This window comes from Rhinoraja longicauda, chromosome 1 (genome assembly GCF_053455715.1).
Source record: "Rhinoraja longicauda isolate Sanriku21f chromosome 1, sRhiLon1.1, whole genome shotgun sequence".
Lineage (NCBI taxonomy): Eukaryota > Metazoa > Chordata > Chondrichthyes > Rajiformes > Arhynchobatidae > Rhinoraja > Rhinoraja longicauda.
Window position 1 is genome coordinate 21,725,083 of NC_135953.1, and position 14,418 is coordinate 21,739,500.

At 44.2% G+C, this 14,418-nt stretch overlaps 1 protein-coding gene across 1 annotated transcript in view; it reads right to left on the bottom strand.

Moving 5' to 3' along the window:
• Nucleotides 1-7,251: 7,251 nt before the first annotated feature.
• Nucleotides 7,252-14,418, bottom strand: part of loxhd1a (lipoxygenase homology PLAT domains 1a) — a 157,538-nt gene continuing 150,371 nt past the window's right edge. The window contains 6 exon segments of the mRNA XM_078409311.1: nt 7,252-7,805; nt 7,985-8,146; nt 8,657-8,795; nt 9,574-9,744; nt 11,415-11,600; nt 12,835-13,012. Coding sequence (XP_078265437.1) covers nt 7,325-7,805; nt 7,985-8,146; nt 8,657-8,795; nt 9,574-9,744; nt 11,415-11,600; nt 12,835-13,012 — 1,317 coding nt within the window. The 3' untranslated portion in view covers nt 7,252-7,324.

A 14,418-nucleotide genomic window follows, 5' to 3' on the forward strand; every position in this document is an offset into this window, starting at 1 on the left:
AAAATCGTTTCCCAAAGCAAAGTTCCCAGGCTTTGAATCATGCTCTTGTATCCAAGTGACAGCTGATGTAGAGATTGCTTAGACTGAGTGCTTTACATAGAGTGTCATAGAGTCTTACAGCGTGGAAACAGGCCCTTAAGCCCAACTTGCCAACATTGGCCAACAAGTCCCATCTACACTAGCAGTCCCATCTACACTAGTCCCATCTACACTAGTCCCACCTACCTGCGTTTGGCCCATATCCCTCTAAACCTGTCCTATTCATTTTCCTGTCTAAATGTTTCTTAAACATTGCAATATCTGCCTCAACTACCACCTCTAACAGCTTGTTCCATACACCTACCACCCTTTGTGTGAAAAGGTTACCCCTCAGATTCTTATTAAATCTTTCCCCCCTCACCTTACACGTATGTCCTCTGGTTCTCTATTCTCTTACTCTGGGCAAGTGACTCTGTGCGTCTATCCGATCTATTTCTCTCATGATTTTGTACACTTCTATACGATCATCCCTCATCCCACGGCGCTCCAAGGAATAGAGTCCTAGCCTGCTAAATCTATAGCTCAGACCCTCTAGTCCTGGCAACATCCTCCTAAATCTTCTCTGCACCGTTTCCAGCATGACAACATCTTTCCTATAACATGGTGCTCAGAACTGAACACAATACTCTAAAGGCGGCCTCACCAATGTCTTATACAAGTGCAACATGACCTCCCAACTTCTATATTCACTGAAGGTAGACACCAAAAGCTGGAGTAACTCAGCGGGTCAGGCAGCATCGCTGGGGAGAAGGAATGGGTGACGTTTCGGGTCGAGACCCTTCTTCAGACTCACTAAAGATAAATGATGTGTTATCATTTATGGTCCAGCCAATCTTTAAAACTGAAAACAACAGGACTGGCTATTTTTGCTTGGGTAATTCAAACATTTGCAGTATTTAAAGATGACGCCTCTCTCATTGCTTGGAGGTTGTGGCTCACAGCAAGACGAGCCAGAAGTCTTTATTTCTTGGTTGAAACAAAATTAAAAGTTTCTCTTGAAAGACGTTTGAGGAATCCCCCAGGAAATCTACACAGTGACCCTAGACCGGAGTGATCCAATGGATCAATAACTTGCCCCTCCCTCTCATTGATTGACTAGAAGAGTAACTGACAGTGATGATCAGGAGAGTTATTCAGGGTGAAAGATGATTAGTCTGTTTAGGGTGAATGTTGGCGAAGAGGAAGGACCCTGGATCTTAGTATCTGATTACAAGATCCTGCAACTATTTATGGGAATGTTAGAAACACTCCTTTAGACTTGCTTAATGATTGATTAACTGTACTGTAGTAGACTGCATTTTAAAACATGCAGTGTATCAGAACAGATGCCTTACATAATTAACAATCATAATTTATTACTAACGGCAGCTATTGTAGATGTATATTTAACTTCAAACTTTTGTATAACCGATATAATTTATTTATTTAGAGATATTAAAGTTATTTAAAATGTTACCTCGTTTTGCGTTCTGGTTTCCTCTGACAGAAAGGTAGGGGCAAGTGACATTTGCGTTCCACAATGACAATGACTAACAAGAGAAAATCCGGTTGTCACCCCCTGACCACCTGATGCAGGCTCTGGGGCCTTGTATAATTCCCTCCCTTTCTGCTTGCTTTGTCACAAGGCAAATGAAGAAAAATTGTGGGTGAATGAGCACATATGGTAAATTTAGGTCAGTTCGCTCACCATGTGCTGTGCCAACAGCAGGGTGTGACACTAGCAATGCATTAATTAATTTCCAAAAGAAAATCGGCAGAAATGTTGCTTCTCCAGCAGGACTGGAGATTACACGGCCAATTAAATAATTGAGTCACGATGATTGTGTAGACTAGGGTACCTGTGGAAGTAGATTGCAAGTCTAAATATAACCACACACACCATCACATACACTTCAATTTTATTGCGACTCCTGTGATTTGGTGTTTCTTGTTTAAATACCTGGAAAATTAAACTGATACCCTGCAAATACGTACAGGTTTGTAGGTTAATTGGCTTAGTATAAATGTAAATTGCCAACTTGGTTCGTAATAACACATTGTATTCAAAAGAACTCATTTTGAGATTTATATGAAGCCGTTTATTATATGGTTACATGTGTCTTCAAAATATTGTAGAGGGGGGGGGTTTGGGGGGGGGGTGGAGTCAGCATCGGGCATTAGAAATAAGGTTCCTGTAAGTGTGGATCTCAGCCACTGGAAGCCTGAGCTGCAGGCCTTGTGGACAGGAATCCTGATTCACAGGGCCAGGATCAAGCCTTCAAGGGCAGGTAGGCCGGGCCAACACATGCTCTTGTGAAGAAGAAAGAGTGCTGGAGTGGCTCAGCGGGTCAGGGAGCATCTCGGGAGTAGATGTATGATTCCATTAGCACTCAGAGCTAAATCTAACTCTCTCTTGAATACATTCTGTGAATTGGCCTCCACTGCCTTCTGTGGCAGAGAATTCCACAGATTCACAACACTGGCTGAAAATATTTTTCCTCATCTTAGTCCTAAATGGCCTACCCCTTATTCTTAAACTGTGACTCCTGGTTCTGGACTCCCCCAACATGGGGACCATTTTTTCTGCATCCAGGCTGTCCAATCCTTTAAGAATGTAATGTTTCTATAAGATCCCCTCTCATCCTTCTAAATTCCAGTGAATGTTAGCCCAGTCGACTCATTCTTTCATCATATGTCAGTCCCTACATCCCGGGAAGTGAACCTACGCTGCACTTCCTCCATTGCAAAAATGTCATTCCTCAAATTCGAAGACTGAAACTGCACCCAATACTCCAGGTGCGGTCTCACCAGGGCCCTGGACAATTGCAGTAGGACCTCCTTGCTCCTATTCTCATCCTCTCGTTATGAAGGCCAACATGCCATTAGCTTTCTTCACTCATTAGTCAGTAAGCCTCAGATCAGTGACAGAGAAGTATTGGAGAAGATTCTTCAGGTTAGAATTTACTTACATTTGGAACAGAATGGGCTAATTGGGGACAGGCAGCATGTGTGGGGGAAGTCATGTCTTACAAATTTGATTGTGTTGTTTTGAGTAGGTGACAAAAGTGATTGGTGAAGATACGACAGTGGATGTTGTCTACTGTATATAGATGTTAGTAAGGTGTTTGAAAAGGTCCCTCATGGTAGGTTGACCCAGAAGATTAAGATGTGTGGGACCCGTGGTGACTTGATAGATTGGGTTAAGAACTGTCTTGCCCATAAAAGACAGATAGTAGTGCTGGAACAGTGTTATTCTGGCTGGAGGTCTGTGACGAATGGTGTATATATTTACATTTATGTTTATGGTGACTTGAATTAAAAATATAGCTGGTTGTTTGAGCTTGCAAATGACCCAAAAATTGCTCGAGTTGCAGATGGTGGAGAGGATATAGATCGTGGACTGCGTGGTAAAGAAGGAATATGATATGCCTGCCTTTCATCAGGCGGGGCATTGAGTATGAGTCAGGAACCCATGGTGAAGCTTTCTAGGACTTTGGTTAGGCCACATTTGGATTATTGTGTGCAGTCCTGGTGGCCCCATTACAGGAGGGATGTGGATGCTGTGGAGAGTGTGCAGAACTTGTCTACCAGGTATACTGCCCGCTTTAGTGGGTATTAGCCATAAAGTGAGGTTAAACAAATGTGGATTCTTTTCTCCGAAGTGCTGGAAGTTGAGGGGAAACCAGAGGGGTTTATTGTAGTTTAATTTGGCATCATGCTCCACACGAACATCGTCGGCTGAAGAGCCTCTTTCTGTTCTATGAAATAAACACTCAGCATAAAGTCATTTTAAAAATCAACTCAACGTTTCTTTATTGTAGAGTATCCAAGATCGGCTTATTTTCTTCTATCAACATAATAACACTAAGGCTAGATGGCCAGTAGGTCTTCAATGCTGGCCTAATGCTGCTGTGTGTGCAACCAGGCATGTGACAGACTTCCTCGTTAATTGAGGGTTATTGTAAAGTTTCTCAGATTAGCCATATTCATCAAAGGCCCCAACCTTCCCTCACCTTCAACCTCTCTTTCCACTCAGCTCCTCCCCGGTTTCGATTCCTTCTACACCGCCTCGAAGGACACAATGGCTTTAATGACTGTGAGGCCTTTGATGTATTATTTCCTTACCACCCGGGTTTAAAGTATTGTAGGGACGGTGTGCAGAGAGATTATCCAGTGGCTTGAAATACAGTGGAAGGTTTTACTTTTCCAATCAATGTCCCAGCCCAGGCAGCAGATCTTGCCATTTACTTCTCGTCACTGTGCGCCACCCATCTAATCAAATTGACCCAAATACCTAGCTGAAAATCTGCTGCTCGTTGCTAATGGCAATGCCCCATTACCTCCCTTCTTCACTGACTTTGTCAGGTCTGAACTCCCCAAAAAACAAATCACAGCTATGGTGTTCCATCATGTTTTCATGCCTAGCTATTTCTCATGCTTGGACCATGGGGAAGCCGATCTTTCAATATTGACCTTGTTCTCCGATTTAGACAATAGACAATAGGTGCAGGAGTAGGCAATTCAGCCCTTCAAGCCAGCACCGCCATTCAATGCGATCATGGCTGATCACTCTCAATCAGTACCCCGTTCCTGCCTTCTCCCCATACCCCCTCACTCCGCTATCCTTAAGAGCTCTATCCAGCTCTCTCTTGAAAGCATCCAACGAACTGGCCTCCACTGCCTTCTGAGGCAGAGAATTCCACACCTTCACCACTCTCTGACTGAAAAAGTTCTTCCTCATCTCCGTTCTAAATGGCCTACCCCTTATTCTTAAACTGTGGCCCCTTGTTCTGGACTCCCCCAACATTGGGAACATGTTTCCTGCCTCTACCTTTCCTTTTCTGAACCAATCTTTGATAATGAACTCTTTGATAATGAAGATGTCTTCTCTTCACTGTTATGTCATAAGCATTCTGTTAGAATCTGAGATTATATGACAGAACAACAAGAATAGTTTGGCTTGTCTGCCACACAGAGCAGTAATTGGCAAAAATCACAATCGGTTAATGAGCATAAATTATAGGAAGGGCTGGGATGTCCTTTCTCTACAGTTTCCCTGACATTCAGGGAGAGGCATCCTAGATGACAGTGAACCTGGATAACCAGTTGATTGTCCCACCTCCCCCCCTATTTGAGCTCAGCGCAGTATGTATAAGGCACATTATAAGTTCCTGCTGAACAGTGGTTCCATCCATAGTTTAATTTAGTAAGCCAATTTTGGCTCGGATGATGACAACCCAATATCAAATGGTTTCAGTTTCCCATCAGGTCAGCTTTTGGAACTTTTCAAGACTTGAGTTTGAGTTAAACTAGACCACAGGTAGGGTGGGAAGAGGTGCAAAATGAAGTACTGAGGGAAGTCATAAAGTGTCAAGAGAAGGCTCTTGACTAAATTAAACAAATAAGCCACAAAGTAGACGTGCCGACTGAAGAGATGTACCATGGGTTGGTCACAGATGGAGGTTTAAAGCCTCTAGCTTGGTAGAATTGTGTTGGAGGTAGAGAACACCAAAGATTCTTTGGTGTAAAGAAATTCCTTCTCAGCTCAACACTAAATGCTCACCTCTGAAGCTTAACATTCAGAAATGCAGAATTTTAGTGGTTGACTTTATGAGTAAATAGTTATCATAAATAACTTAACCCAAGTTGAATGTCAATAAGGATAATTTCAGGGGCAAACACTGGGAAATTGAGCTGGACTATTCATTTGAGGTTTCCCCAACATAAGATGCACACTTCATGATGTCCCAATTTGCATAATCCCCATTTCTGCACTCAATATCATAAATAGGACCTTTAGAATGAAACCTTGCCATGGGACAATAAAATGACATATCTTTCAAGTTTGTTCCTTTTTCTGTAATTCAAAGTCTCTTGACAGTAGGAGACTTGTTTGGGCATCTTCAGAACTGACCCCAGGCTGCTCATAGACCTTGCAACTTCTGATGTACTTCAACTAACAACCAATGCTGGCCCCAGCAATTACCCTCTGAGGGGTTAACTCTATGGGTGCCTCAATGGTGACACTGCTGGCAGGATTACGTTACTGGAGCCATGGTTGTAGTCCTGGCCAGGTGAGTTCTCAGGACTGGAGGCAAAGTCAATACTCTACCCCCACGAGACTTCACGGACACCGTAATCTACCTGGACTGGGTCTGAAGAAGGGTCCCAACCAGAAACGTCACCTATCCACGTTCTCCAGAGATGCTGCCTGACCGGCTGCATAACTCCAGCACTTTGTGTCTTTTTTTGGTAAACCTCAAAGATAGTCCGATCAAAGGTAGTCTGACTTTACTGGACTCTATCTTACACTAAATTTTATTCACGTTATTCCCTTTATCATGTATCTGTTCACTGTGGATGGCTCAATTGTAATAATGTATGACTGGTTAGCATGGTTGCTGCTGACTGGTTAGCATGCAACAAAAGCTTTTCACTGTACCACATGACAACAAACTAAACTAAACTAAATTGAGTACCTAGCAGAAAGCAGAGGCTGTGGATGCTGGAATCTTGAGCAAAAACAAACTGCTGGAGGAACTCAGTGGGTCAGGCAGCATCTGTGGAGGGAATGGACAGGCAAGGTTTTTGGTCAGGACCCTTCTTCAGGCCGCCTGGCCTGCTGAGTTTGGAGTCTGTTGCCTTCTGACAGCAGTATCGATAAATCTGCTGCTGAGTGAACAAAATGCAAGACGCATAAATGCAAGACGGGCAGTCAATACAGCAGACAAGATTAAGAAGGAGGGAGGCACTGGAGACAATCTTCCGACAAGAAGAAGATTGCTGGGTCATGCAAAAGCATTGATGGGTCTGGCTTGACTCAAAGATCTCTGAACCTCAACAAAGCTGAACCTGAGCTTGTCCTTCCAATCCCACTGAACCCAATTTAAGCAACCAAGCACTCGTTCCTACTGTCTTGAAGGTAAGCATGTTCCCTGACCTCCCCTTGCTACAAGTTACCATGTACAGGACACGAGCTCCCCACATTGAGATTTCGTAGCTCATAGGACAGTCGGTAAGAGCGGGTTTAGTGTTGAATAGTCTGCTGATATATCTTTTTGCCGAGGATCATCCATTAAAAACCACCAGCAGGATAAGTTGGCTCTGGAAACATCCTCGCATGGGTCAGTAAAAGAGGGGAATACTTCAGAAGGGTCCCGACCCGAAACGTCACCCATTCCTTCTCTCCAGAGATGCTGCCTGCCCCGCTGAGTTGCTCCACCATTTTGTGTCTACCTTCGATTTAACCCAGCATCTGCAGTTCTTTCCTGCACATCAGAAGGGAGGAGTGGGCTCTTGCCACAAGTTAATATTTAGGGTATAACTCTCTGTGCATCAGCCCATCTCCCTTCTTCTTGTCCAGCCATTTGCCACATGGGAAGATGGTGGTGACCCCGGTGGCGGTGTTGGTAATCTCCACACGCTCCAGCATCCAGCCAGAGTTGGCATTGGCGTTGTCGTGCTCAATTTTCACCTTTGTCAACTCTCCCAAATCCAGTACCTCGAGAATGAAACGGTCCGTGCTGCCCCGCTCAAAGAGGTTCCGGAATTTGTGCTTCAGCTTACGATTGCCCGAATCCCCGTTAGTTCCGTAAATGGTTATGGAAACATTGGCATCGGTTCCGGCACCTTTTACATCACTGGTGACGACGATGATTTCATATTTGACAGGCACTAAACTGCGTACCTTGCTGGCGAAGCTCTCCACTATTTTAGTGCACTCGAACACCTTGTATTCATCTCTTTTATGGCTCAGCTTTACTTTTGCATTGCATTCAAAGATGTACCTGTAGGGAGAACACGTGTTTACATGATTTCACAGTAATAAACAAGGGTCTCGACCTGAGATGTCACCCATTCCTTCCATCCAGGGAAGCTGCCTGTCCCGCTGAGTTACTCCAGCATTTCGTGTCTACCTTCAGTTTAAACCAGCATCTGCAGTTCCTTCCCACACACTTGAACTTACTTGTTCCCAAGCTCCTTCTCGGTCACGATAACCTCCTTAACGTGCCACTCCACATCATTCTTTGAAGTGAACTTCCGCCCATCCCGTGGACAGTGACCCACTAAAATTGTCGCTATGTCACCAACGTTTTTTGAAGAAAATTCAAATTTGTCCTTTGCCCCCCTGAAGAGAAAGGAAATGCAGATGATTAATGCCAGCGATCAATTCTGAAATTCCTCGGGGGGAAAAAAGACACAAGTTCAACATGGAGCTTTTTGGAAATTTCTGAATTTTGATTTTCTTTCCTGTTCCTATTAAATTCCAATGGGCCAGAGTATAAATGTATGGGTTTTGTAATTGGAGAGTCATAGAGTCATACAGTGTGGAAACAGGCCCTTTGGCCCAATGCCCACATGCCCCATCTACACTAGTCCCACCTGCCTGCGTTTAGCCCATATCCCTCTAAACCTGTACTATCCATGTACCTGTCTAAATGTTTCTTGAACAACCTATCTTAGTAGTCCTTTCAAATTTGATTTCCATGATTCAGTATTACAAAGTTCATTAGCTTTCTGCCTCTGCAAGTTATCCTGTGAAAACTCAAACACCTGATGATTTATCTCCTTTCTATCCATTCGTTTCAAGTCTACACATCTGAGCCTGGAGCAATAAATAAAGTAATGGAAACTTTACCTCAGGAACTTCTTTTTCTTGGATGAATTCTCCAGTGTGAGTTCCTTGGATTTCCCTTTCTTCCCTTCAAGAATAATCCAGCCATTCTCCTTTGTCTCAGCATCGTTTCTGTCACTGGTCATGACAAGGATTTCATAGCCTAGCCAAGCGAAGAAGGTTGTTATCAGGCAACTGAACCATCCTACCACAATTGGAGAGCTGTCGTGAACTACTATCCACCTCATTGGTGACCCTCGGACTATCTTTGATCGGACTTTACTGGCTTTACCTTGCCCTAAACGTTATTCCCTTATCATGTATCTATACACTATAAATGGCTCGATTGTAAACATGTATTGTCTTTCTGCTGACTGATTAGCACGCGACAAAAGCTTTTCACGGTACCTTGGTACATGTGACAATAAACTAAACTGAACTGAAACTGAGAATATCGGTGCCTCTCATAAGGTTAAAGAAACAAATGAATGGAAGGTATGCAAAAGGTGCTTTTAGGTATGCCTGCAGTTCCTTCCTACACAAGGGTCATAAGGTCATAAGGAAAGGAGTAGAATTAGGCCATTCGGCCCATTAAGTCTACTCCGCCATTCAATCTTGGCGGCTCTAACTCTCCCTCCTAACCCCATTCTCCTGCCTTCTCCCCATAACCTCTGACACCTGTACTAATCAAGAATCTATCTATCTCTGCCTTAAAAATATCCACTGACTTGGCCTCCACAGCTTTCTGTGCCAAAGAATTCCGCAGATTCACCACCCCCTGACTAAAGGGTTGGATTGGATCTGTACAATAGGCACATGTGGGCAACTGAACCGGACATTATCTTGGCCACAATCACTTCTGTGATCCATGTTCTGTGTTTTGCCACCCCCTGGAGTGCTATTCAGCATAGGAATATGTGACGTTTGTACATCCAACTTACGTGTGCGTTCCGAGAGGTCCAAAATGTCATTGTTGGCGCAGGGGATTTCACGGATGATCTGCCCATCATCCTCTCTCTTGGCAAGCCAGCGGTCACAGGGAAATCGGAACGATTCCTCCATCGTTTCATCCTTCACTTCAATTTGATCCAAGTGCCAACCAGCTGCTGGGCCTGAAGGGTGAGAAAAGACTTTATAGAGTAGCACTGCATGGAAGCAGGCCCTTCGGCCCAACTTGTCCATGCCGTCCAAAATGTCCATCGACGATAATCTGATATGGCTTTGAATATTAACAGTGCAGGGTGCAATGGTTGAAGAGGTTCTCATGCACATTCTCGTGCCCTTGCTGCCGGTTCCTGGAGAAGTCCAAACGGGACAATGAGAACCAGAGAACTTGGGGCGGCGCAGCAGTTGAGTCGTTGCCTTACAGCGATAGAGACCCCGGTTCAATATTGCCTACGGTTGCTGCCTGGATGGAGTTTGTATGCTCTCCCTGTGACTGTGTGGGTTTTCTCTGGGAGCTTCGGTTTCCTCCCACATCCGAAAGATGTGCAGGTTTGTAGGTTAATTGGCTGTAGCGTGCAGGAAGCAAAGTAGGGATAACATAGAACTAATTTATGAGTGATCGTTGGTTGGTGCGGACCTGGTGGGCCGAAGGGCTTGTTTCCATGCTGCATCTCTAGACTAAATTAGGTTTATTTTTCTGGATCTGTATTCAAGGAATTAACTTGTCTTTCTCATCCAGGCGGAAGGGATCACACGATGCGTTCAGACTTGAGTCAGGATGGGTGTGTATGTGTACTCTGTTGAAAGATTCAGCCCTGAACAGCAACAGGTGTTTATTCTAATGAAACATTAGGTGTATACGTATTCTGACAAAGCATTGGGGGCAGTTGGGGATGGTTTGATGCATGCCAGGTTGTCTCGGCACTTCATCATTTGCCTCTGTCTTGTGGTCAGGTTGGTGGTTGTGTTTAATGTTCATTTGGCCAGGGAGAAGATGAAGGAGGGGAGGGTAATTGAGAAGTGTCGCTTTCTGAATGGCCTTAGTTTCAGTGCCAGGGTACATCGTAATGGAGTGGCCAGGCAACAGAACATGGTTCTCACGTGTCTGTTTCAAATTCATAAGTTCATATACTCGAGGAGCAGAATTAGGCCATTCGGCCCATCGTCTACTCCGCCATTCAATCATGACTGATCTATCTTTCCCTCTCAACCCCATTCTCCTGCCTTCTCACCGTAACCCCTGACACCCGTACTAATCAAAATCGGGTCTTGGTGCCATGAAAAGGGGGGATGTAAATGTCTGCCCGTGGTGTTGGCATAGGACATCACCAGCTCCTTCTTGGGCAAAGATGTTAACTTTGACTCGATGTCCGTGTCCTGTTTGTCGGTTACTTGGCTGTAGTGTGTAGGATGTAAAACTGGCTTAACGTGGATCTCATTCATGGGTGAACGTTAGTTGGCATGGACTCGGTGGGTCGAAGGGCCTGCTTTCATGCTGAATCTCTAAACTAAATTTAGCCAATATCCCTGGGTTGGGTCGGACTTGGAAAATGCAAGTTCCTCATGGTCAGATTGAGTTCACATTGGCAGTGATTGGATAATTGCAAACCTGTTGTGCTGCTGCAAGTCACAATTTAATTGTTCAGTGTTTGTACATATGACAATTAAACGCTCGACTGTCTCGCGGTTCTCACACTGTTTCACCTATCGTCTTCTCTTACTTTTTGGGGGTCAACAAGCAGCAGAAAACAAAGCGAAGAAATAAACAGAACAGCAAATCGGTAGGTGGTAAATTTAATGACCAGGTTTGTGGTTGAAAGTTCAGGATGGCACTTACCCTTGTTGTCATGCCATATGCGGACTTTGGACAGGTTTCCCAGGCTCAGCATGTCTGTGAACTTAAAGACGTCCAAGGCTTTCCTCTCAAATTTATTGGAGTTGTTGGACTGTTTCAACGCCAGAGTGCCTGTGTCACCATGCTCTCCAAAGATGATGATAAACACGTTGGCGTCTGTCCCAGCTCCTGCGTTCGACAGATAGCCAGTTAGTGTAATTTCAATGTAAGTGAGTGAATGTCATTCACTAACAAATCGGACACCCCTTCCTGTGAAGGTGAAGATTGGGTGATCTTATGGGACCAAGATCTGACTTTCTGAGAAATTGTTTTATTCCCCATTTCCGTTGGTTTACAAACATTGCTTGAAATTAAGCTGAGTTTCCATTGCTCACAATATTACTAATTATGTAATACTTAGTTAACTTTCTTGAATAATTATCACATTAATACTTAACTCCATACATTCACTTGTATTGCATTCAATAGTGAATCTCTTCACTCTTATGTGTTTAGCCCCAAAAAAAACCATAGTCTTGTACATCTCCACTAATTCCTTGATGTATTGGAGCAGTTACATCATATGATTGCAAGTCAAGGAGAAAGGAAGCATCTTGCAGTTAATTGATACATGGATGTCATAACTCTATAGTTATTCTACCTGTTAACCCCGTCGATATAAAGTCATTGCCCTGAAATATTAACTGTTCTCCTTTCCACAGATGCTGCCTGACCATCCTGAGTGTTTTCCACATTTTCTTGCTTTTACTTCTGGCTTCTTATAATTTCCCTTTTTTAGGTTAGTTTAGTTTATTGTCACGTGTACCGAGGTACAGTGAAAAACTTTTGTTACGTGCTAACCAGTCAGCGAAAAGACAATACATGATTACAATCAAGCCGTCCAAAGTGCACAGATACATGATAAAGGGAGTAACATTTGGTGCAAGATTAAGTCCACTAAAGTCCGATTAGAGATAGTCTGAGAGTCTCCAATGAGGTAGTTAGTAGCTCAGGACCGTTCACTAGTTGTTGATAAAATGGTTCAGTTGCCTGATTACAGTTAAATAGAAACTGTCTCTGAACTTGGAGGTACGTTTTCACACTTCTGTACCTCTTGTCTGATGGGAGAGGGGAGAAGAGGGAGAGACCGGGGTGAGACTCGTCCTTGATTATGCTGGTGGCCTTGGCGAGGCAGCGTGAAATGTAAATGGAGTCAACAGAAGGGAGGTTGGTTTGTGCGATGGTCTGGGCTACGTCTACAATTCTCTGCAATTTCTTGTGGTCTTGGATGGAGCTGTTCCCATTTCAAATTCCAATTCCAATTCCAAATTCAGGTTGCAATTGGATGAGTTTTCATCATCACCGTATTACACTTCGGTGAGAGTGGTGGCTGTTGACACTCAGCGATCCTGCTCTTACCAACCTGAAACGTCACTGGTTTTTACGCTGATGGCGTAGGTTGTTTTATCCATCATCACTTCTTCGTCGACCACAGCCGCCAGCTCGCAGATGGTCAACCTCTTGGTGCCGCGGGTTTTCGACAGCCAGTCATTGAAGGTAAATGCCGTCATTTCCATTGTGTTTTGATTCAGCATGAAAATCTATAAGAACAAAGAGAAATATTTGCAGCCTGGCTGAGATGAACAAGGCTCACTTCCCATCCAAGTTCTTTGATCTCCATGATCAAAGCCATGATCACATTGAATGGCGGTGCTGGCTCGAAGGGCCGAATGGCCTACTCCTGCACCTATTTTCTATGTTTCTGTGTTTCTATCTCCCTGCAATCTAATTTCTGTTCTTCCATCGCAAGTCAGCAATGGACATGTGTCATCAAGAACATGAGAAGTAGAAACAAGAATAGGTCTTTTGTTCGCTCATGCCCACTGCCCCATTGAATAACATCATGACGGATCCTTTACCTCAGCATCAGTGGTATTCAAATACTAGAGGGCATGGCTTTAAGGTGAGAGGGGCAAAGTTTGAAGGAAATGTGCAGGGAAAGTTATTTACACAGAGGGTGGTGAATGCCTGGAACGCGCTGCCAGAGTTGGTGGTTGAGGCAGATGCCATAGTGGCATTTAAGAGGCTTTTGAATAGGCATATGGAAAGGCAGGACATGGAAAGGCAGGGAATGGATGGATTTGGATTATGCACTGGTAGATAAGAGATAGTCTTGCATCATGTTCGGCACAGAGATTGTGGGCCGAAGGTCCTGTTCTTGTGCTGCACTATTCTATGTTCTTTCTCTTACCTCCACTCACTACCTAATTCTTCTTTTCTTTAATATCAGAAAATCTCTGACTAGAATATATGCAGTGCTTGATGCTCTGCAGCCCTCTTGGGTAGACATTTACAAAGATTAAATCTGCCCTCTGGGTGATCAGATTACTTTTCATTTTTATCCTGAATGTCTGATCCCTTGAGACATTGACCCCTTCCTTGCTCCACATCCAGGGGCAGCATCAACTCTGCCCTCACCTTCTCAAACCCTGGGAGAGTATTAACCCATTCATGGGATTAGCTCTAACTCTTTTAACTTTAAGAGAATGTAGGCCCAATCTGCCAATAATCCCTCAAATGGAGGGATTAATGGAGATGGAAAATACGACCTCAAAGAGTCATAGCATCATAGAAACAGGCCCTTCGGCCCAACTTGCCCACACTGGCCAACATGTCCCAGCTACACTAGTCCCACCTGCCCACGTTTGGTCCATATCCCTCCAAACCTGTCCTATCCATGCACCTGTCTAACTGTTTCTTAAATGTTGGGATAATCCCAGCCTCAACTACCTCCTCTGGCAGCTTGTTCCATACACCCACCACCCTTTGTATGAAAACGTCACCCCTCAGATTCCTATTAGATCTTTTCACCTTAAACCGATGTCCCCATGTTCTCGATTCGCCTGCTTTGGGCAAGAGACTCTGTGCATCTACCCGATCTATTCCTCTCATGATTTTTACATACCTCAATAAGATCACCCCTCATCCTTCTACGCTCCAAGGAGTA